The 22,937-nt window shown below is 35.6% G+C and overlaps 1 protein-coding gene across 8 annotated transcripts in view; it reads left to right on the top strand.

Annotated features, from left to right (window-relative positions):
* The window catches only part of SATB1 (SATB homeobox 1), a 95,664-nt gene extending 76,335 nt beyond the window's left edge, over window positions 1-19,329 (top strand). For 4 of the 8 annotated variants that reach the window (XM_016122313.2, XM_036218511.1, XM_016122315.2 and 1 more), the window contains exons 10-12: window positions 15,054-15,257; window positions 15,835-15,930; window positions 17,604-18,104. In XM_016122313.2, the coding sequence (XP_015977799.1) occupies window positions 15,054-15,257; window positions 15,835-15,930; window positions 17,604-18,104 (801 nt within the window). Of the gene's footprint in view, window positions 1-15,053; window positions 15,258-15,834; window positions 15,931-17,603 lie in introns of all 8 variants that reach the window. The other 4 variants (XM_036218512.1, XM_016122312.2, XM_016122319.2 and 1 more) reach the window with 4 other exon arrangements.
* The last annotated feature ends 3,608 nt before the right edge of the window (window positions 19,330-22,937 follow it).

Here is a 22,937-nt window from a genome sequence, read left to right as displayed (position 1 = left end):
TACTTAGTCCCTGTCTAATAAAAGGATAGTTTTCATGTATCTGTTATCAAGTCGCAGTTGAACATTCAGTAGAAGTATAGTTTACAAACTGTATCTGGCCCCATCTCGGTTCACCTTCTTCAGCCATTCTGCAGTAACTGTTCTTCATTGCTCTCAAATCCTCACGAAAATATACAGGAAGAAGAATTGGTTCCTTTTAATATTCTTTGCTCTTTTCTTTTGAACCCACTGCCTGATTTTTCATCATCATTGTTAAATTCATCAATATCATATACAGTGCAGCTCACATTTTTATTCTGAGCTAAAAGGAATGAGAGGGCATGCTTTCTGATTATCTACATCAGATAGAAAGAGTGTTAATATGCAAACACAGATGGCTTATATAACAACCTATACATAAAAACTCATTTTGCAGAGAACACTGAGGATTGCAAAGAGAGGTGGGCCCAGTTCCACTGCTCCTATGTTATGTAGCCCCAGGCAAGTTGCTTAACCTTTCAGGCTTTGAACTTCCCCTGCAGGAAGGTGAATGGGTTGAGTCAGATTAGGTCTCCTGTCCCCTGCAGTTCCAGGTTCTGTGAGTTGGTTGCTGAAACAGGTGCACAAGTGTGAAAGTGGATGCTATTTTGATTGAAGCTTCTGCTGACAGGTGTGTGAGTCTGAGAATGAGTCACAGAGGCAAGGTTCTGAACAATGGAAGGGCTCTGTTCGGGGGTCCAAAGTTCTATTTTGGGGTCTATAGCCAAAAAGGATTATTCATGAATAGCACATAGTGAGGAGAATGGATTATTTGGAATCAATGTATGAACTCCATGCTATATAGTGTTAAATGAGCTCTAGATTGATAGAATCTCATCTAAGACTTGCTGTTAGAAAAGTGGAAGATCTCTCTCATTAAGAGAGACCTCGCAGAGTCAGTACCATATAGTGATGAAATGAGCTCAGTTTGTTTGAGGAATGGGCTTGGCTTACCATGGGGTAGGATAGTGGTTGCCAACACAATATGACTTAAAGTTTGCTGAAGAGTTTCCTCCTTAAACATGTCTTTTTTTTTTTAACTGAAGCTTGAAAGTCCACCTTCTCTCTCTCTCTCTCTCTCTCTCTCTCTCTCTCTCTCTCTCTCTCTTTCTCATATATATAAGTTCTGGGAAGAATAGCGCATTAATGAGGAAAACATATTCTCATTCCATGAGAAATCACAGGTTTGGAAGCGGTTAATGAAATAGGGCATAAACAAGGAAAAAGAAGCAGGGCATAACAGCTGATTGGAGGGGCTATCTTGAAGCCCAAATTTATAAACTGGCACCTGTAGCATTTAATGGTTGCTAAGGGGTGCCCATCCCCAAATGTCTCCTTTAAATGTTTACCCATTTTACTTATGGTACCAACAGGAGTGCTACTTGTCATGGGTGCTACTTAGCTGGTTCATTGATAAGAGTATTTGGTGGTTTAAATTAAATGCAGATTAAGTGAAAATAAATTACTTTCAATAGGTCAAGGAAGTGAAGGCTGTAAATAAAATATATATTCACAGACAGACAAATGCTATTAGGAAACCCAGCTCATTCCATGCCAAGCTGTTACTGTTTGAATTGCCGTCTTTCTTCCTGGAATGCAATTAATTTTTGCTTGAATGTTTAGAGATTGGGGGCAGAGTAACAGCCTAATGGGTAATAATTTTATTTTAGTATTTTGATTAAAGATACTAAGTAACTTGGACCCTGGATAACCATAAGGACTAAAGACTTATCCATAAAGCTTCATTTCTAGACAAAGTTTTATTTATATTTCTGGATAAATTTAGCATTGAGCTACATGTAACGTAAAGTTATGAGATGGTTATATGAACAGTTATTTTCTACCTCTACCTCCCAACCACTCCACCATGTTTCCTACTCACTTTCTTTTTTTGTAATCTTCTATTTGACTAGCTTCCTTCTGCCCTGCTCTGAAATCCTAAAGGCAAATACTTTATATCCATGTGCTCTTTGAAAAGTGATAATGAGAGCAAAGACCATTATTTGATTTCTGCCAGTTTCCTAGGGTTTGCATAGCTTCCCCCTCCTTTCCTGCCCTGTATGGCATGCCCATGCCACTATCCCATTCCTTTCTCTGCCTCCATTCTCTGTCTGCCCTGATACCTTACCCTGTTCTGTTTGGGAATCCAAGTCTCTTTGGGAAAACTTGTTAATGTTTCTCTCTGGGCAGATGGACATTTCTCAGAGGATACTCTGCTAATCTTGTTTACCCTTTACAGTCACTTGAATAGTAGGGAGTTAACTAAGTTAGAATATAGATGCTTTATTCAGACGTCATAAACCCATTTTTCTGAATTTGTAATAGGATCAGGAAAAAATAGTGAGGTATATATGTACCAGTGTGATTATCAGTCAAAACATTTTAAGCTGGAAAACTGTTGTTTTATGCATGAAATCTCATCCAGAACTGAAATATATAATAAATAGGATAAAAATCTTTCCCATTTTGATTGGCTTGAGAATTGAGGGGCCTTCTCATTAACAGCACCCCTGATAGAAATCTGAGGCTCTTCAGGACACTCTGTGGGAACCACCGTATGAGTAAATAACTATTTTTTCTCCAAGTTGTCGCTAAGAGACATGGTCCTTTAATGGCGATAGATAGATAGATAGATAGATAGATAGATAGATAGATAGATAGATAATAGATAGATAGGAAATTTGTTTCATGAATCCATAAATATCAAAGTTTTCTAGTCTACGAAGAGCTTATGTAAGGTAGTCCTAGGAAATTATTTGAAATATGTATATATATGTATATACGCATATATATACACATATACACATAAACATATGTGTAGGGTGGCACCCTATTATCCCACCTTCCCCCAAGGAATCTTTGAGCTTGAATAAGAAAAAACATTTCATTAATATTATTGAAATTTGACATTTTCTTCAATTATCAATATAGGCAACAAATCACAGTAGTATTAGCAATACCTATGAATTTATCACCAATAAAAACCGGAAATGTTTTCAAATCACATTAAGTTATTGCAATATCTCAAAATATTTTTGCTCATCACTATAAAATTACAGTAGTTATTAGATCTGTTGCTAGATCTTATTTAGTGTGTTAATAAGGAAGCACGTATATTACTATATCACAAATTTTTGATAATCATATTTTATAATTGGTTTCCTTCATAATTGTGTGTTTTATTTTAGGCACATAAAAACATTTTTCTGAAAAAAAACATCTGAAAAATCATCCATGGGCTTAACCAGGTTTCCAGAGGGTCCATGACACAAAAGAGATGACATCAATGATCAGATAAATTTCGAGGAGAGAAAAAAATTACATTTTTAAAACACATTTGCTGCAGAATTTTTGAGTTTACTTGGGAAATCTCTATTATTTATTACTTTTTACTTCGCTTATTTTTCAAGTGCCCTTCATTCCCAGAGCATGTAAGCAGAGGTTATAGGGAAATGACTCCCTATTCTATCTGTCCCCAAATCTCCTCTTAACCTGCACAGTAGGTGGCACATTGATGGCACTCAGCAGTTATTTGTAGAAGGATGGAACAATTTAGAAGCAAATTTCAACTGCTCACAATTTTGCCCTCACAAAAGCCAGCACATTTGTAAGGGATTCCTGGTGAAAGCAGTAGGGGCTCTGAGCTCCTCCTAAAGAGGTCTGGTCAGACTCCTGCCTGTCCTGTTCTCTTCCCCCGGGGTGCTCTCTGAGCTTGCTTTCCCCAGTAGAAAACAGATTCAGTGCTTGTGACGAGTAACTGAGATAGCCTGTGCAGAGAGCCGCAGCCTCCCTCATCTCCTTTCATTGGTAAAATTATAACCTGGCCATTGTCACTGGGATCCACATGATATTTCTGGAAATATTTATGCTATCTTTTTTTAATGCCTTCCAGAGAATCTCAAGATTTGAGTCCCTCATTTAACCCAACCTCTGATTAGTAGCTTTGAATAATGGATAAAATAATGTGGTTCGGGGCCACAAAACTAGGTGCTACTCTATCGGCAAAACCTTAAGCAACATGGGAGCTCATAATGACCCGCCCGCTGGATTGTCCCTCTTAGGATATGAGTCTCCTGACTTTTTCAGTCCTGAGTTGCGTTACCCTAGTTTTAAAAATTCTTCGTCATCTCTCCTAGAATATCATAGATGGAAGATTTAAAATTTTAATTCCCAGACCCTAAATATGCATAATGGGGAGTATAGCTCATTTTAGGAGCTGTCTGCAGTGTTGAAAAGTTTTATATAAATCAATTAAAATGCAATGGCAGAAATATTTGTTTAAAATAACTTGGTAGGGAATTATTTTTGTAAGCAAACAAACCACTATATTAGATAAATCATCACCTAAAAATTACTCATTTTGTAATTCATATTTTTACAGGTTTTTTTTTTTGCACATGGCATATATGGATGTTCAGTAACATTTTTTTCTTAGATTCATAATTTTGAATAGAAAAATAAATATTGCAAAATTGTAATAGTGATTTTAGGATACAGCATGATAAGAAATTTGCTTCATAATTTAAGAGCACATAATTATTGGAGTTGAGGGATTTGGAAAAAGTGAATTTTCCCATTAAGTTTCTTTAAATGATCAAATGTATTTGCCTTTGATAGAAATCTTTAATAGTGTTTCTCTGCCTCCTTAAACCTAGTAAGCTGAGCTCAGTTTGAATCTTAGTTCTTCAAATGCAGCATCATTATGAATATAAGTTGTAGGATTTTGCTACCATACATGAGGCTCTCAGGAATTACAGAGGGGTATATAGTTTCTTGCCACTAACTAAATGGCCTAGATTGTGCCATTTTTATATCTTTCTCTGTCCTCCACCCCAACTTATTGCCACTTCACTGTGTTGCAAGGAATCTTCCACTACAATTTTAATTTTACACTCATTCATTGAAGTGTGAGCCTCAAGGCAGCTCCAGGCCCATGGGTGAAGGAAAGTGAAGAGTATGCCATTCAAAGGGTTATTTGTGATGATCTTTGTTTATGATAAATGTAATGCAGCACAGATGGGGGTGGACTGGAATAAAGAAACCCATCAGTATTAGTTCATGGAAGAAATGCCAAGGGCCTGAACCAGAGCAGTAGGAATGAAAAAAAGGAACAAATTCAAGAGACGTTCTGAAGAAAGGGGGTGAAATTGGCAGGAAGTTTTAATTCACACTATTTTTTTTTAATTAAAAAACAGTGCATAGCCACTGTAGAAAAACATAAAATACTAGCATAAGGAAGAATATAAAAATACCCATAATCCCAGTTAACTAGGGATAGCCTGATTTATGTTCTTTTTACACACACACACAAACACACACACACACATGTATATGTATGTATATACATACATCTTAAAGATAGCTAAGGAGATTCAAGTAAGCTTAATTAAACCTGTATATTAGCCTATCAGGAAGTTCCATAGGCTAAATTAAACATGTATACATATGTATGTGTGTATATGCATGTATATGTTTTACATTCATTTGTATGTTATACATGCCTTTGAATACCCTATTGAGGTATATTTAAGTTACAGTCAACTTTTGCTATCACATATTATGCTAATGTAACATTATTATTGTTAAATATTTGTATACATCTTTAATGATCATCTCCTTAGGATAAATTCTCAGGATTAGAATCACTGGATCAAAAAAAGTCACTTTTGTTTTAAAGGTGATTGCTAGACATTTCTATCTTCAACATTTTCACATTGCCCTTCAGAAAGATTATACCAATTTATACTGCAAATAACAGCCTTTCAGCACAGGTGACTGGGTGGGTGGTGATCACTGTTAATCGAGTTAAACTACATAGAAGGAGAACCTAGTTTGTGGGAGGAAAATACTGGGTTCAGGTTGGTATGCTGTAACTGAGTTATTTTCATTAACTCCATAGATATTCAGATTCCTTTGGATTATCTTTGTGATAATGATAACAATAATAAAAAATAATAAAAGCTGGCATTCATCATACTATTACTATGTACCAAGCCCCTTGCATGAATTTTCTCTTAATTTTCAAAACCTTATGACTGTTGGGAAATTTACCCTCATTTTATAGAGGAGAATACTAAAGTCTAGAGAACTTGATTAACTTGATGAAATTTATAAGGCTAGTAAGTAGTAGAATAGGAATTCAAATTAATATCCCGGCTTTCTTAACAAATAGATCTTAGAAGTACAGTATATAGAGGAGATGAGGTCACAGCGATTGTTGTATTCTCAGGAATAACAAGAGTGGTATGCATGGTCAATTCAAAAGTAACTGGTCAGCCTGTTTTTCCTAGCATATTGCTAAATTGTCTTACTTTTTTTCATTATTATTCCCACCGTAAATAGCGCCCATTCTTCACTGCCAAGCCAATATCACTCTTCATTGGGAAAGACTTCCTAGACCATCCTCTTCCCCTCCCTCCACTTGGATCCTACTTGATGTCTGCCCATCATTGACCATCACATACTGCCTTGCACTAATAGGTCTTTTTGAATGTCAAATCTTCCCAAATATACTGAATGTGTTCTATTTTTTTTTTTTTGTACCAGCCCCAATCCTGTGAGATTAATACGATTGTCTGCACTTTGTAGATGAACTAAGGCTCAGAAAGTTAATTTAAGCAAGTTCACATACATAAATGCCTATACAGGATATAACCCTTTATTGGTGTACTTAGATTGTTGAGCATGACTTGAAGGAGAGTTAGTATTTGGATGGGCAGAATAAAGGAGAAAGGACTTTCCTGTTAGAACAGAGAAATGGAGAATAGGATGTGGGGAAGTGTAGGATAACAGCTAATAAATAGTCCAGTGAATGAGGGCGTGAGTGTGGAATGAGGAATGAGGACATGAGGTTCCAGGAGGAACCCTCAGTGCAGCTCTGGGAGTGTGAACTCTTTCTAATGGGAATCCTTTGAAGGTCCTGTTGAGCAGTAGGATAACTTTGGGCAGTTGAAAAGCAGACGACCACAGCAATGATTTTCATCCTAGCATTCTTTTTTCTGAGGGCATCTCAAAAGATAGCTAAGGGAATTCAAGGAAATTTAGTTAAACCTGTACATTTACCTATCAAGAAGTTCCACAGGCTAAATTAAACATCATGTTTTTGAAGGATTCACAGTTTTGATAACCCTCGTTCTCTCATTGTACACTGAAGCTCAAAGTAAGTCATCGTTGGTGTACTTTGTCCACTACATTAAGAGAGGAAAAGGAATGATTACTTAAAAATTTGTGTTCAGAAATAAAAATAATTTTCCATGGGAAGTAATTAAGAAGAATGTTTGGTGTCTAAGAGCATAATTCATGGTAGAGGTGCCCTGGTGAACAAAACAGAAACAAATAGGTGATTCTTTATGATAGAAGCAGAGGCCAAAATTGATGAAAGTAAATTTGGGGTGTTGAGCTTTCTAATGATGCTAGCTAAGAACAATGAGGAGAGAATAAAAATTTAAGTAAGATTTTAAGGCAGAATGTATAAATGTTAAACAGGAATCAAATCATAACACCGAAATTTATGGAATGTCAAAAATACATCTTACATTGAGAGGGGAAAAAACATAAGTAATTTTTTGTAGAGTCTATATTCAAGAATCAGACATATAAACCAGAATTTTATTAGTTTTGTTTAAAGAAGCCAGCTTGAAAGTAGACTTGAAATATATGGGGGAAAAACAAACTTTTAAATTAGGTATTTTCCAAAGTGAATGTTTTAAAAATAAAATTTAAGCTTTTTTTTTTTGAAATTCTGTTTCAATCAAGAGATTACCTTTTCTCACTAGCTAGTTTAATACGTTGTTTAGAATTTCATACTTTTATCTTCACTTCTCTTTTATTCCCCTTCTCAGAGTCTCTCTCCCTCCTAAAAATACTCTTTAAAATGTGAGCTCTCCTCACCTCACAACCGTTTTACGTGAGAATCATTTTTATCTTTGTCCAGATTGCCGTCTGATAATCTTGTTATGGACCTAACAAAAGAAAAACACCATATTTATGTGTCTAAGTCAGTGTCTATGAGAAGTGAGAAAAGAAATAAACATAAAAATCATAGGAAACAAATGATTTTCTTTCTTTTTTTTTTTTTTGGCTTGCTTAATTTTTAAGCAAAATTGAAAAATAAATTTGATTTACTAATGATTCTGAATATTTCTTTTAAATTCACTAAATTTTAATGGGAACTTCCCCCCAGATTATGTAAACATTTCTTTTTTCGTAATGACAAACCTGCAGAAACTCTGCTAGATGTGTTTAACCTCTTAAAAGACAAAATTGCAAAACTTTACAAATGAGAAATTTATGGATAGACATTTTATGTCCTCTTATTACCACAATATGGAAACCCACAGATTTTTGGCTAAGATATTTAGTCCCTTAAATAAACTGTAGAGTCTGGAGAGTTTAAAACAGAAACAGGTTAGAAGTTTAAAAATAGTAATAATTTAAAGGCGTACCTTGGTTTTTTTTTTTTCTTTTTAGCAAATCTCATAAGATACACCTTGAAAATAAATATATTTGGGGACTATACACACACATACACACACACATTAATGTATTTCATTTATATATGTTTCTTTTTAAAACTCATCTTTAAATAAAATGTTGTAATGTGCTACTTTTAGAATGGAACATGCATTTACTAGTACATCTCTGTTCAAATTTATTTCCCGTGTTTTCTTTAATAAGACCAGTGTTAACTTAGCAGGAAAAGTTACTCGCATATCTGCTGAGATCCTCTTCAGTGTAGATGTTATTAAACTGGGAGAAAGATGAATGTATTTCCTACTAATTCCATAGAGGAGAAGATGTATCGTTATTAATGTTAATGGAGTGGCCTCTCGTTATGTTATGGAATAATCTGCTTTAGCAAAGGTTTTTTTCCTAAAGAACTTCATAACATTTAAAGGTTAATATGTTAGGTAAAGAACAATATCTTAAGATAAGCGTTTTTATTACAGGACATGATGGGATAGTTCTTATTAAATTACATGATGATTTGAATGGGGAAGAAGAAAAAGTGCATTGCTTCTTGCCCTCAACTTTAATGCCTTTAATCAAATAATGACCTTCTGGAAAATAGTTAATTTTAAGCATTTGGAAAGATCAATACCACTTTGCCACCAAAAAATGGCCTAGACGATGAAATTTGATGTATTTAAAGTATCATTTCACCCTTTTAACCTAGTAAATAATTTAAAATGCTTTCAGTATTGCTTTGCCACTGTTTTGTTTCTCAGTGTTTAAAGTGTTATGACTATTCTCGAAAAAGATTTGAAGTTAGTGTGTGAAACAGCATACAGGCCTTGGACCTAAGAAGTGGAGTTGTACCTCTATTAGGCTTTGTGTGTCTGCCATAGGGCCCCAGAAGAAGTAGCATATTTTAATATTACATTTGAGGCAGAGTGTATATAAAGCATACAAAGTGTGAAAATGGAACCCTTCTGGAATATTAAAGGAGTGGTTTAAAACATTATTAGTCCCTTTGTATCTTTTGTGATATCTTTAAACCTTTATGCTAAAAGGTGAAAGAATCGGTAGCTCTGACAATTAGAACACATTCCCCCCACCCTCAGCTTCTAGAACATTGATATGAAATTACCCTTGAATGCGGACAGCTTTGTAAAAAAAAAAAAAAAAAAATTGCCCTCTATTAGCATGTTTGTGGGCAGATTAAAAACTGTCTTCATTAGCATAAGTAACACTTACAGATTCTTTTAAAAGTAGAAAATTATTTGCTGAATGATAAATTGCTAGCTTTATAGTTAGTTGTTCAAATGTACTCATTCAAAATGCCTAGTGTAGTTTAGTCTACAATACTGAATTTTTGTGTGAGAAGTACTATTTAATGGATTATGTACTTAATCCTTGTACTTACTACTTGCTAAAATGTAATTCATGCTTTCCACTAAAATGTTTGTATCAAATACCTCCCTATTTAGCTTGATTTCTTTTAATATATATTATTATACTATATGCCCCAGAGATTGGAACAAAATACTCCTGCAAATAACACATAAAAGATGGGGGGCAGGGAGGAGAAATAACAGACTATAAAATGTTTTGCTTTTTAGAACTCAAATTACCATTATATTTTTTAAAATGTATTTTTCCTTCTTAGTTATATCAAGAATTGTCATTTTCTTTCCCTTTTTATAGCTCGGGTTTAAAATGTATACATATATAACAGTAATATATACATAATCTGTATATTGTACTAAATTTTTTTCTCAGAGAAGTCTGAAGTCTGTATTCCCCTGGAAAACTAATTGTGTTACATGCTTCCAGCCTTGTCACAGACCCGGCCCCGTATGGGTTCTCTTTTTATGTGTGCGGGATCGTATAGGTACAGTAAATTCATTCATGAAATGAGGTTACTTTCCTGACTATTAAAATCATTGCACACCCCTTATCTGTTAAAATGTTAACAGTGAATTGACTAGAATTAACTGTCTAAAAAAGAGTGGAGTGGAAATCAGAGATTGAATTTGGTTGGAAATTAGCAGCTGAGAGATGAAGGTGCCAGGATTTTTATTTAAATGTGGTACAACAAGATTCTGTCAGTAAAGCACATCATTAGAATGTTGAGTTTAGAACTGCTAATTTTTCCTTTAAAATGAGCATACAGTCATGTGTTTCATGGACCATAATAAATTGCCATTGTGTTGTCATTGAGTTTGTTTTGCTTTTTTTCAGTGCTGGTTTGGCAGTCATTCTGCATTTTCTTTTTTTCCCTCCCCCCCCCCCCCCCAGATCTTACATTTCTTTAATAGATCCCTAACCAAAACCAGTTGAAAGAACGTTATTTATTTCATGCAGTCTTGGGTTTCGCATCTTTTGCACCATTTTCTTGCTTACGGTGGCAAGACATTTGCAGATGGTTCTTGGTTACCATAAAGTACATAACAGTATTTCCTTTGTGGCAGATGGATTTAAGACTTTTAGTTCTCAATAAATGTAGGTTTACAATACATAACTTTACAGGATTTGTGTTGTATATAACAGGTTTGAACATATTATCTCAGAATTCATCTGCATGGCATTTTCAGCTTATTCAGGGTCCATGCCAGTTTTTTTAAGTAATAGGGGGAGCGCTGTGATTGATAGCAACAGCTCAAGGCGTGATTTTGAATAGAAACAAAGGGTTTAGAACAGAAGGTGTCAAATTAAACTTTGTCAGTTTGAAAAGTAGTAACATCCTGAAAGTTTTACTAATTTATTTACATGTGGCTACTGTTTATATTTTGCCCTCTTTATATGCAGTGTAATGTTGCTTGGCAAATTTACTACATTTAAAGTTTAGGTTGTTCCTTGTACCATTTTAGTTTTCTGAAAATGGATCAGTCTCATTATTTTAAAGCTGCTAGTTTCCTGTCTTTTCTATCGTTCAGAATAGTTGTGATTGAATTTAATTTATAGAGTAGGTACATACTGCTGCCTATGGTTTTAGAATATTTCAAGTCCCTCTCTTAAAAATGTAATTATGTTCACATTTTGCAACAAAGTGTTCATCTCTCATCAACCATATAAATCTATAAATGTATCATTTAAAAGCCCATACAGTATTTAGGGGAATCATTATTTTTATTTGTAAAATATTAGAGATATTCTGACAAGTTTCACATTCATTGTCTTCCCAAATTTATGTGCTCTTAACAATATAATATCACTTATGGAAAAGTGACCTAGAAAAAGATATTGAGAAATTCGAAAGCATTTGGCTTTTTCAGTCATTTTCTGCAAAACATATATCAGATTACTGTCATCATTAATAGAGTCTCAATCAATAGGATTTGAGGTATTCACAATATTTCTAGATATTTAAATAGCATTAGGATAAATTAATCTTATTTTTGCTATTGTAAATTGGGAATGAGCCAGTTTATTTCTCTGCTGACAAAGAACTAGTGTGTCAAATATCTGTTTTCCATTATTTTTTAAGAGATACGCACATTGAGAAAAGCACCCCCCCACCCACTTTCTGTTTTTTTGGAATACCCTTGTAGAACTAACAGTTCCCAGCTGCACCGTTAAATATTTTTCTAAGAAGCATCTGATTTCAGTCTCTTAAAATCATCGTGTCTCTGGTAAGGCTAGCAGAGACATGCTTCAAACTTATAATTCATCAAATTATTTTTAGATAAGGAATTAGAAGTATTATTTAAGGGCAGAGGTTAATAGCAAAGTACTGGAAATGTTATGTTAGTCATGGGCAATTAATAAAAATAAGGATCTATCTCATAAGCATAGAGACAGAAGTGACAATATGAACAAAATATTTGTTGAATGAGTCAGGGCTCTTTTCCTGAAATATTTGTTAAACCAGTGTGAGTGTGATTGTTTAGGAATTAGCTATCATTATTAGCCATTTTAAAAGAACTAATGATTTTCTTTTCCAAAGAACATCTGTGATCCACATGTTTTTTCACATATATCCAAGTGCTAACTGATCTCTGCATTAAAAAGTTTCTAACAGATTTGAAAATTACTAGAATTTTCAGCTCTCTCCAAGCTTTTCTTACATGAATCGTTCTTAATTTAACTTTTAGCAATTTTTAGTTGGAAGCATTTATTTCTTAAAAAAAAATTTCTTAGTTGCTCAATGTTTAGCAGTTATTGCAATAGTAAAAGACTAAGTAAAAAAAACAACTGTTCTTTACGAACCTTCTAACATCTTTTAATAGGTAAAAAATTATAGCATTTGCTGTGTTTAGGCATGGGGGCCTCTCACTTGCCATAACTGACGAATGGCGATAAGGGGGAGGGGGAAAGTAATCTTATCCATAGTTACTGCCCAAGCCTAAAGGAAGATATATATCTAAAACCTTCACAGCATCAAAACTTAGAGGTAAAGTGTAAAGAAATAGCTTAGATGTAGGAAAATATGAAGTACTTTCATGGCTTAATTTAGATAGCAAATATTTGCCAGTAAGAAATAAATAACCATCTCCAGGGCACCACATGCAAGTGGGTCTCAAATATTTCAAATACTTTGAAATACAATTTTGTAGTTAGTATTATACTCACATAAATAGACCTGAATTATGACATATCATCATATTATCCTGGACATAAACATGAAATAGCGATGATTAGAAGAGAAGCATGTTTGATAACACTGTAATCATTGTAATCACAATTATTGTTTTTTATTTAGATAATATTCCTTCAGGTAAATCTCCAGTTTACTGCCTGCTCTCTTAGCCTTGAAATGCATTCAGTGGCACTCAGTGAGTGCATGATTGCATGACCGTCCCCATGTGCATATTTGTTTAATTAAAAGACTTGAATAGAGAATCAGATCTCTTGTAGAAAAATTGGTAGATCTCATGAGGTTTAGCAACAGTAACCTTGGCCGGTTACTGGTGAGCCTTAGGAAGCTCATCTGTCCTTCATCTTTTCTTTTAAAATCTTTCAAAAAGGACATTTTGGGGAGAATGTACCTTGCTACTTCCCACTGTATATTGCAGTTGGAAGGAGAATTTTCTCTCCAGTTGTTCCGTTTGAGAAGAAGGGGAGGAAAGTCATACCATTCTCACCCCAAAGGTAACACTGAAAACAAAACCAAAAAGGAAAAACAGAAACAAACAAAAAACAAAATCTTCTCCTTGGCTAGTTCTAAAAATCAGATAATCAAGAAACTGTATTCTCTCCATTCACATCCAGCTAGTTTACTTTAAATTTTCAGGAAGGCTCTTTGTTTTAGGTTGTGTTCCCTAAAGCAGAGCCTAAGATAGGGAATCAGGTGCTCATGATTTAGTTAAGGACCTGGAAAGAGCAAGGGAGGATGGGAAAGAAGGGGTCCAGTATGAATGTGGTCTCAGGTCAAGTCTGTATTGTTGGCAAGAGGGGAGCAGGAAGAATGGGAGGGCCTTTCTAGAGAGTAATTGTCAGGGTAGAGTGATTATCACTTTGAGGCAAGGAACCAGAGACTCTGTACCACTGGACCAGCCAGTTACTGGCCACTCTGGGTGAGGGGGTCAGTGAGGAAGTAGAGTATCTGTCCAGGCATCACTAGGTGAGATGGTCCCAAAATATTTCTCCAGATTGGGGTGTGGCTCTAAGCTCTTAGCAGGCAGCACAGCAGCTGGGGGTCATAGCCTTGGCTAGTTCAGAGGGTCTGGATGAGATACCTGCCCCCCACCACTTCCTCTCCGTCCGATTACTTAGCATCCATCATGGCAGCCAAGATGAAGATTTGAGATGGTGATTAGAAAATGTTAGACAGTGTACTCTGTTGGACCACTCAAATCCTGATGAATCTGAGGATCAAAAACTGGGCCTAAGGAGACATCAGAGAGGTTCAGATTTTGGTATTCATTGGACATTTCCTTCTCTCTTTGCTCAGGAAATCGATTAAAATTATTGCTGACAAATCATATGTGTATACCGCAGTGGGCAGAAAAACAGACTCTGAGATATCTTTTAGGAAAGTTCTTTCTTGAAGAATTTGTCTGATTGCCTGTTCTGATCATTATGCCTTGCATTGGACAATGCTTGTACTCACACGGTTGTACATATCCTTTCTCTCTCTTTGATACACACATTGACACACACACATACACAGATACTCACACATAGTTTCCTTTCTAATACAAAAATTATAAACTTAGGAAATACTTTTAGAAAAAAAATTATTCTAAAAATCTGTCGTATCTCTTCTTAAATACTTTCAGGACCTCAGGTGGCCAGCCACTCATCAGACAAGAAAGTTGGGCAAGACTCGAAGCGTCCTCAACTTTGCTTTTCTCCTATTTCACATATTGCAAAGTCTGTGGTAAATATGTCTTGCCCTTGCAGTGTGAAAAATATGGCCCTCCTTTAAGATGCAAATTTGAACGTTTATTAGAAGCAGCCTGCATCCTCGACAGCCACAGCTCTTCTCTCTTAACAGGTTTTAAGAAGAATTTTTTTTTTTTTAACACAGATTGGAGCTTTTCGAGCTTATGAAAAAAGTTAACTTCACAGGGCCTTTCCTTTTTAAGCTCCTGATGGAAATTGTCAGCACCCACAGGCATGAACTGACCTGTTATTCCCTTGTCTCTAAGGGGTGGTTGTGTGAGCTCTTACGCTGGAAAGAAGATCCTTCTCCAGAAAACAGGACCCTGTGGGAGAACCTATCCATGATTCGAAGGTTCCTCAGTCTTCCTCAGCCAGAACGCGATGCCATCTATGAACAGGAGAGCAACGCTGTGCATCACCATGGCGACAGGCCACCCCATATCATCCACGTTCCAGCAGAGCAGATTCAGGTTCGTTTACCTTGGCCCATTCAGTATAGCACTAAGTAAACAGAGCTTTAAACTTAGCAGGGAAACGAGTGTTTCTCTTCTTCCCAGCAGTCTAAACACAGGCTTTTTAGCAAGAGATAGCAGCACACTGCCATCTTGCTCAGGGGGATAAAAGGAAAATTAACACGTTTTCTCTGACATGTGTTTTGTGTTCCTCTCCCCTCATTTTCCCACCCCCAAAGTGGCAGGAACCCCCTTTTACATCTCTTGTTTGGCAAGTGTGTCTTTGTGAGAATTGGGTCATTTTGTGTGTGAGAGCATAAAATTTTTTTAAAATCAGGATTTAAAACACACCACCTATTTTTTTAACTAATACCTACACTATCCCTGAGGAAAGAAATTACTGCTGTTTCTATTGAGGAATTTTGCAGAATCACAATTTTATACCCTGGATTCTGTCTGAAAGGAGGAGGGGCGGGAAACCTACTTGGAACCGTGCTTCTGAGTCCTTGGTCCTTCCTTCACCTTGTACCTACCTCCCTACACCCTCACAGAACACAGGTTAGGGGTGAGTCATGTCTGTTTGTCTTTCCTTTAGAGCCCCTCTCCCACCACCCTTGGGAAAGGAGAGTCTAGAGGCGTTTTCTTACCAGGCCTGCCGACCCCTGCACCGTGGCTCGGTGCTGCTCCTCAGGTGAGCGGGCACAAGTTACCTTTGCCAGCAAGAAAGGGAGACAGAGAGGGGGTGGTGTAAAGACCTGCTCCCTTGTTCAGGATGTTCAGACTTTCAGAAAACATACTAACCATGGCGGTGGTGGTGGAAGACCACTGTGGCAGCAGAATCAGCCTTGCGCTTAGTTTGTCATGTCATTGGACTCGTCTCCATTCATTCACCAAGGGCCCTCCCCGGGGAATGCAGATTGGAAAGCTCTCGGATCAGGTAGTTTGTTGGTGCTCTTAGGGCCATGATTATTTAAGAAGTATGTTGAAATTGAACTTGAACTGTATAATTTATTTCTGTTCAATCTAAGGGACTGTTTTTAGCTTTCCCCTTTAAGGGAAAATGCCACTGACTTCCATAGTCTTAAATTTCTACTGTCTTTGGTGAATCACCTGCATGACTGCTGGGTATTGCTGTGAAAAAAGATATCTATGTAGCTGAAAACAGTAATAGGGTTATCCATCCACTAGGAAAAAAATACCCTTGAGTGTGTATTAAAATTGGAAAAGAGAATTCCTTAGGATATCAAGCATTAAACTATGTGAAATTCTGAAAAACTCACTGTTTAGCAAAAACAACAAAAAAGAGATACACATTAACTAATAAAAATAGTACTTGTTTGAAAATGTAAATCGTTTTTAATAAAATTACTTCTTAGGGGGATAAAAGGAAATGCTTAGGCACAGTATAGCTATTCTAATGTTTTGCTGCTTACTCAGGTTGATTTGCTTTGCTGATAAGAATTGTGGGTATACAGTACAGAGCGTACATGTGTCACACATTTTTTATGTATAATTGCGTATGGAAATTACAGCACATATACAGATACTAATTATGAAAAAGTGTCTGTACACACTAAATTTAAATCCTAATCACATCCCAAGTCTACTGTAGACAAAACAGTTCACTAACCATTGTGTGACGGATTGAACCTTTATTTTTCAGTGAGAAAAAACTTGCAGTGTCAGCCTAGTGCAATTTGGTAAGAAATTGTGTGTGTATTAAATAAGAACTGTCTGGTAGGAAATTTTCCAACATGAGACTCTCAGAAGTCCTTTGGTCTCATGAGAGAGAATGCTGAAGAAGAGCAGAGGTATCCATTTTATAGGTAATTTAAGTAAAACTTTCTATTCTTGCTCCATGTTTTGATGATCCGATGAGATGGGGCGAAACACACATTGCTTTCCTGGCTCTGTAGCTCACCTTTCTAGAGTACCTTTGAAATCCTTCTGGATCTTCCTTTTAAATCTTTGTTAATTATTTACATCAGAATTTGCTTTGCCGTTTTTACCTTTGATGCATAGCCTTCTGGTGAAGTTTATGGCTCACATTTTCAAGGTGCTGAGTTTTTACTTCCAGTTAGCCAGACTAAAAATCTAGGGGTAGGGACAGTCCACTGACCTCTGATAAGGGAGACTAGTAGCCCTCTGAAACCTTATTCATTCCTCTCTTTTTAGTTCTTATCATTTTGGTTTTTTCCTTAATGCCATGGGCTATTCAGTGGGCCTGCCTTTTGGGCCTGAGTCTTTGTCCCCATCCAAGAAGCTGTGTGTGGGATTCCTGACCACACGCTTGCTAATTCTAGACGGCTCCCTGCGCAGCTAGGAGAACGCAGAGCTTCTGATTGTCTGCTTGTTCTTTTTCAGCAGCAGCAGCCGCAGCCACAGCAACAGCCAGCCCCGCCACCCCCACAGTCGCAGGCACAGCAGCCAGCTGGCCCCCGGCTCCCCCCACGACAGCCCACTGTGGCCTCGCCTGCCGAGGCCGAGGATGACAACCGCCAGAAGACCCGGCCGCGAACAAAGATTTCCGTGGAGGCCCTGGGGATCCTCCAGAGTTTCATCCAAGATGTAGGCCTGTACCCAGACGAAGAGGCCATCCAGACTCTGTCCGCCCAACTTGACCTTCCCAAGTACACCATCATCAAGTTCTTTCAGAACCAGCGGTACTATCTCAAGCACCACGGCAAACTGAAGGACAACTCCGGGTTAGAGGTGGATGTGGCCGAATATAAAGAAGAGGAGTTGCTTAAGGATTTAGAGGAGAGTGTCCAAGATAAAAATGCTAACACCCTTTTCTCGGTGAAGCTAGAAGATGAGCTAGCAGTGGAAGGGAACACAGACATTAGCGCTGACTTGAAAGACTGAGATAAAAGTATTATTTTCATTCAACAGTGCCACTGGTATTTACTAACAAAATGAAAAGTCCACCCGTATTCGCTCAGAAAACCTTTGTTGTTCATGGTTTGGCCAATGAATCTTCAGAAACTTGCACAAACAGGAAAGTTGAGAAAGTATAGTACAGACTGCACTAAATGTTTTACTCTGTTTTACAAACTGCTTGGCAGCCCCAGGTGAAGCATCGAGGATTGTTTGGTATTAAAAATTCACATTTCTGTTCATGGGACGCACTGAGGTGTGTACCCTATAAGCATGATACCAGTGATTTTTTTTTTCAATTATTATTATTATTATGGAGCCTCAAACAAGCATTATAACTTCTGTGATTATTATTTCCTTCCTTTAATTATTTCTGTAACACTCCACTCACCCCTTATTTTAAAAAGAAAAAAAAAGAGAGAGAGAGTTTGTTACTCTATTGTATGTTACAAAAGAACTATAGACTGTGGAATGCAGTTTAAAGATGACATATGCCAACAAATGCCTTGTATTATATGGCACTGCCGTAATTCAAATTTGTTTTTATTTTGGAAATAAAAGTTCACTGTAATTTTATTTCATTCTCATTGTTACATGATTTTTTTTAAATGAAAAGAAAATGTGAAACACAATTTAGTCCTCATTATTTATTTGTAGATCCTGCAGCATCATGTTGTAATTAATTTTTTGGAAGTTTCCGTTAAATGTAATATTGCTTCTCTTGTTACCATACTGATTCTTTTCTATTTATAAATGTATTTTGATGGGCAGTAAAACAAAGTGTCTTAAAAGTTTTAAATAGAGAAAATGTGCTTTACACAGTTGCCTATAAAAAGTGCTCTATGTTATCCAAGCAATTCATACTATAAGCTTCACTCTTATTGTTGTATGCAATTTTTACTATCATGCAAATAAGCTTAGGTAAATAAAACTAATAGATCACCTTAGAAAATTATGCAATTAATGTGAAAATAATTGATGTTTGCAATGTGTCTTCCTTTGGTTTACAATCAATTTTAAAGCTACATCTGTATAAAATTTCTGTATAAAGGTGTATTTCTTTTTTATGAGTTTATGGCTATGAAAACACCAGCTATTTTGATACAGCTGGCTGTTTTTATAAGTGTATCACAATTTTCTTTATGCAGAAATGTTCTGATTAGGAGTGGTTATTGACTGTAACTACACGATTAAAATTGTTTGTATGGTATGACATGGTAGGGTTTGTCTGCTTATGTGAAGTAACTTTGAAGAGTCAAAGATGACCCTCTCAGTTAGGTGCATGTTAATACTTGATATTTTACTAATTTGAAAAAGAACAATTGAAAAGTCACTTGAAACACTGTAAATTTAAATCACAAACACATGCTCATTTTTAAAGTTTATAAAGATGGTAACCTGCTTTTGGTTAACATTTTGCTTAATGAACAGAGATAGTAAGTTGCTCTAAAGACTCTCCAACAAAAACATAAATCCAGTCTCTAGCAGTTATGTGCCTAGAATGGCTTCATCTTCATTTATTTCATGCTGCTTCAATTATGGCAACACTTTTTAAGCTAATGCATAAATATTTTTAAAGGCAATTAAATAGTAACAAAATGAGGGGAAAATGGGTCTTCTATATACAAACAATAAGCAATGTATTTTTTTTAAGTTATAAATGGAATATAGGTTAATTGAGTTCATTTGGTAGTATCTATCATAACTTATAAGAACTATATGAAGAAAATAAGAACACCTGGAAGTTAAGTACGATCTTCAAAATTTTTGCCACATGAAACTCAGTAAACTCCAAGATACAAAATGAGGTGTGCTAATGGTCATCACAAGGATAGAGGCCAGTGTTGCAGTTTTTGATTATTATTTTCTCTGTATTCACTTTATTTTTTGCTTCCCCTTTTTAAAGTTTCCTACATGTTAATAGGGGTATCTGGTTTTCTTGATACTTGGTACAGAAATTGCCCATTTTCTCTTTGCCAAAGCTCATTCATAGGCAACGGGGCTGCTTTAGTGTTAAACTTACTTAAGAAACTGAAATGTCATTGACAACTCCCAATTCAGCTTTGAAAGTACTATTTACTTCTGAAGCACAGTCGAACTACTCTGAAGGTACCTGGTTTGCTGCAAACTTGGCTGAGAAAGTTTTAAATTCTTTTATTAATTGAGAAAACTTTTAAACATTTTGGCTCACTAGAGTTCAGAAAAAATCATTTGAACAAAAGGAAATCGAATTAATAAAATAGAAAATAGATTTCATGTATTAAAAATATAAATAAAAGAAACTAGTATGCCATGAAGTTAAGAAAAGTGTATCTTCCTCTTTTCATCTGAGTAGAAGAGAAAAGCTAGAGCAGAGAGAAGACCTCTTTTTAACCCAACATTTAACATAAGGTTTGAGGTATGAAATTTAATAGTTTTTTGTAAGGAGAAATTAGTTTGCAATTAGATTTTCCCATTCCCAATAACCTACTTTTGAAATAACATTCTCAATGAATTGATGAGTGTCTGTAAAAATCAGCTTAACAATACTAACAGAATTCTTATACCTCTTAACTTAAGCAGCATAATTCTGCCAGTATGATATTTTAAACCAAAAACAAACAAACAAACAAAGTCAGTAAACAATCATGCTCATGATGGAGTGAACAAAATTGTTTTCAGGAAAGGTGGCACATTTTGGAAAAGATTTGTCTGGGGATCATCCACATTGCTTCCCCAATGTCATTTATTGCTCATACCAGTCCTCTTGTTGACAGTAGCTATGGTAATTCTTGAACAAGCTTCATTGTGTCCAAGGATTTCAGAGACTTTTAAAAGCTGGGCATGACATAGCGCTTTGTGCTATTAAGACCTTAGCAGAGTCAGGTAGTTTACGGGTAATATTCAACCTTGTACATCTGAGTCTGTCGTGGATTCTTTCTCTCAGCACTTTGCCACTAATTTGTATTACACTCTGTGGCCATATAATAAGTGCACATTATGCAAAAAATAATGTTGATAGTATCTCCTTGGCACAAAATACGCAGAGTTGACACATAACCTTTGAAAACCAAGGTAACTAATATGTATATGTGCCCTAGTTGTGTGGCACTTGGTTACAAAGTCTGTACATATTATGTATAAAATGTTTATAGGTTCACATTTAGTGTTAATTCTGAGCTTAAAAGAAGTGGTTTTTTCTCAAGTAGTGATATCTATATCTGTGCTTATCTAAAATATATAGCTTGAGTAGAAAACATTTTCAAATGGTTTGAGATTGAGTAAAATTGACAATCCCATACATTCCATTACTAAATTCTGCCCTATGCCCTATTGTTATCATCAGCTGATATTAAGGTCCTTGATTGTCACGATATTATCAATAAATGAGGTATTCTGAACTGCCTGGTGATATTTTCGAAGAGAGCAATTAAAATGTGCATACCCTATCAAATAGCCTGTAGAAATAGGACTGTTGTGTTAAAACAAGGCAGAAATTTGCATGGTAGTGTGGAAACCAACAGAGGTCCAAAAATATTAATTATATCTAGAATAGAATATATTGATGCTATAGCCTACAAATATTTTTTACTTTTTAAGGGGAGTATATCATGGATTCAGTGTTTCTTCTAAGGCAATCCTTTTAATGTAAATACTACTTGCATGTCTTTTAACAAAGGCTAAGATTATTAACATACACATTTTTGATAAAATATAAAGTACCCTTATTAAAGAATGTGGTAGAAGGTATATGTCCAGAATACTATTCCTGTTTACAGTACCAAATGTTAAATAAAAATAGTTTGGAACTAATGTTTAAAATAACGAGCAACATTTTTAAGCCTTTCTTACATTACCCTGTTTACGTGGTAGGTTATACTTACTGCCTTGCAAAATAAATACTCGCAAAAAGACAACTAAAGTGACATATTTTGCACTAAGTTAAATGTTGAACATTATTTCTTTACTACTAGTTGATTTTTTTACTGTTATTCAACATTTGCCTTTTACGATGTTCAAACAAGTTTTCATTCCATGCCCTTATGCCCCCAGAAAGAAATGATCCATGGGCTGCTCTGATTTGCCCCTCACAAAAGAACCAATAGTATCTATTAGATAAGAATGTTAACAAGGTTCAAGTATTTAAATATGTCCATTAATTCGTTGAATCTGTGGCAATGTGATGTAAAAGCATTTGTGCAGAACACAACCCATCCGATAGCAACTTAATGTGGGGACAGGGTTCACAGTACCCAATCGGTGCTTCCAATTCTAACTTCCCAGTATTTATTTTACCAGAGCTCATAAAAAGGTTTCCTACCTTCTGAGGCTCCTTTCTTTACATCATCCTCAAATATGCTTAAAATGATGACACCAATGACATCTGTTGAATGCTTCATTTTAAAAGGCAGTGCCACGAACATCTCCATTCACTATGAGATACTTAAGGCACTGAAATTCCCACTTTAAAAACAAGGGAGAGGAAATAGGGTAACTGACTCATGCAGCTATGTGGTTACATGAATCGTAAGTAAACCAAGTCTTCGATCTACAAATTTCTCTCGTTTCTCCTTAGTAAAAACTTTTTCAAATGCAGAAAATATAGAAAAAATTAATTGCAATTTGAAATTTTCAAAAACATATATTTTGCTAATATAAAAAAGTTCATCACTATAGTAATCGAAATCAAGTATATGAAATGTTTCATCATGAAATATTGACCCCCAAACTCTGCAATTCTGGTATAAGATTCATATACACCAAATAAAAAAAAAATTTATTATAGGAATTTTCAAATACACATGAAAAAGTAGAGGTAATAGAATAATCAACCCCAAGGAT

The sequence above is a fragment of the Rousettus aegyptiacus genome, unplaced genomic scaffold (genome assembly GCF_014176215.1).
Source record: "Rousettus aegyptiacus isolate mRouAeg1 unplaced genomic scaffold, mRouAeg1.p scaffold_m13_p_4, whole genome shotgun sequence".
Taxonomy (NCBI): Eukaryota; Metazoa; Chordata; class Mammalia; order Chiroptera; family Pteropodidae; genus Rousettus; species Rousettus aegyptiacus.
The sequence above is the reverse complement of the archived record's forward strand: the minus strand, read 5'-3'. Positions and strand labels throughout refer to the sequence as shown.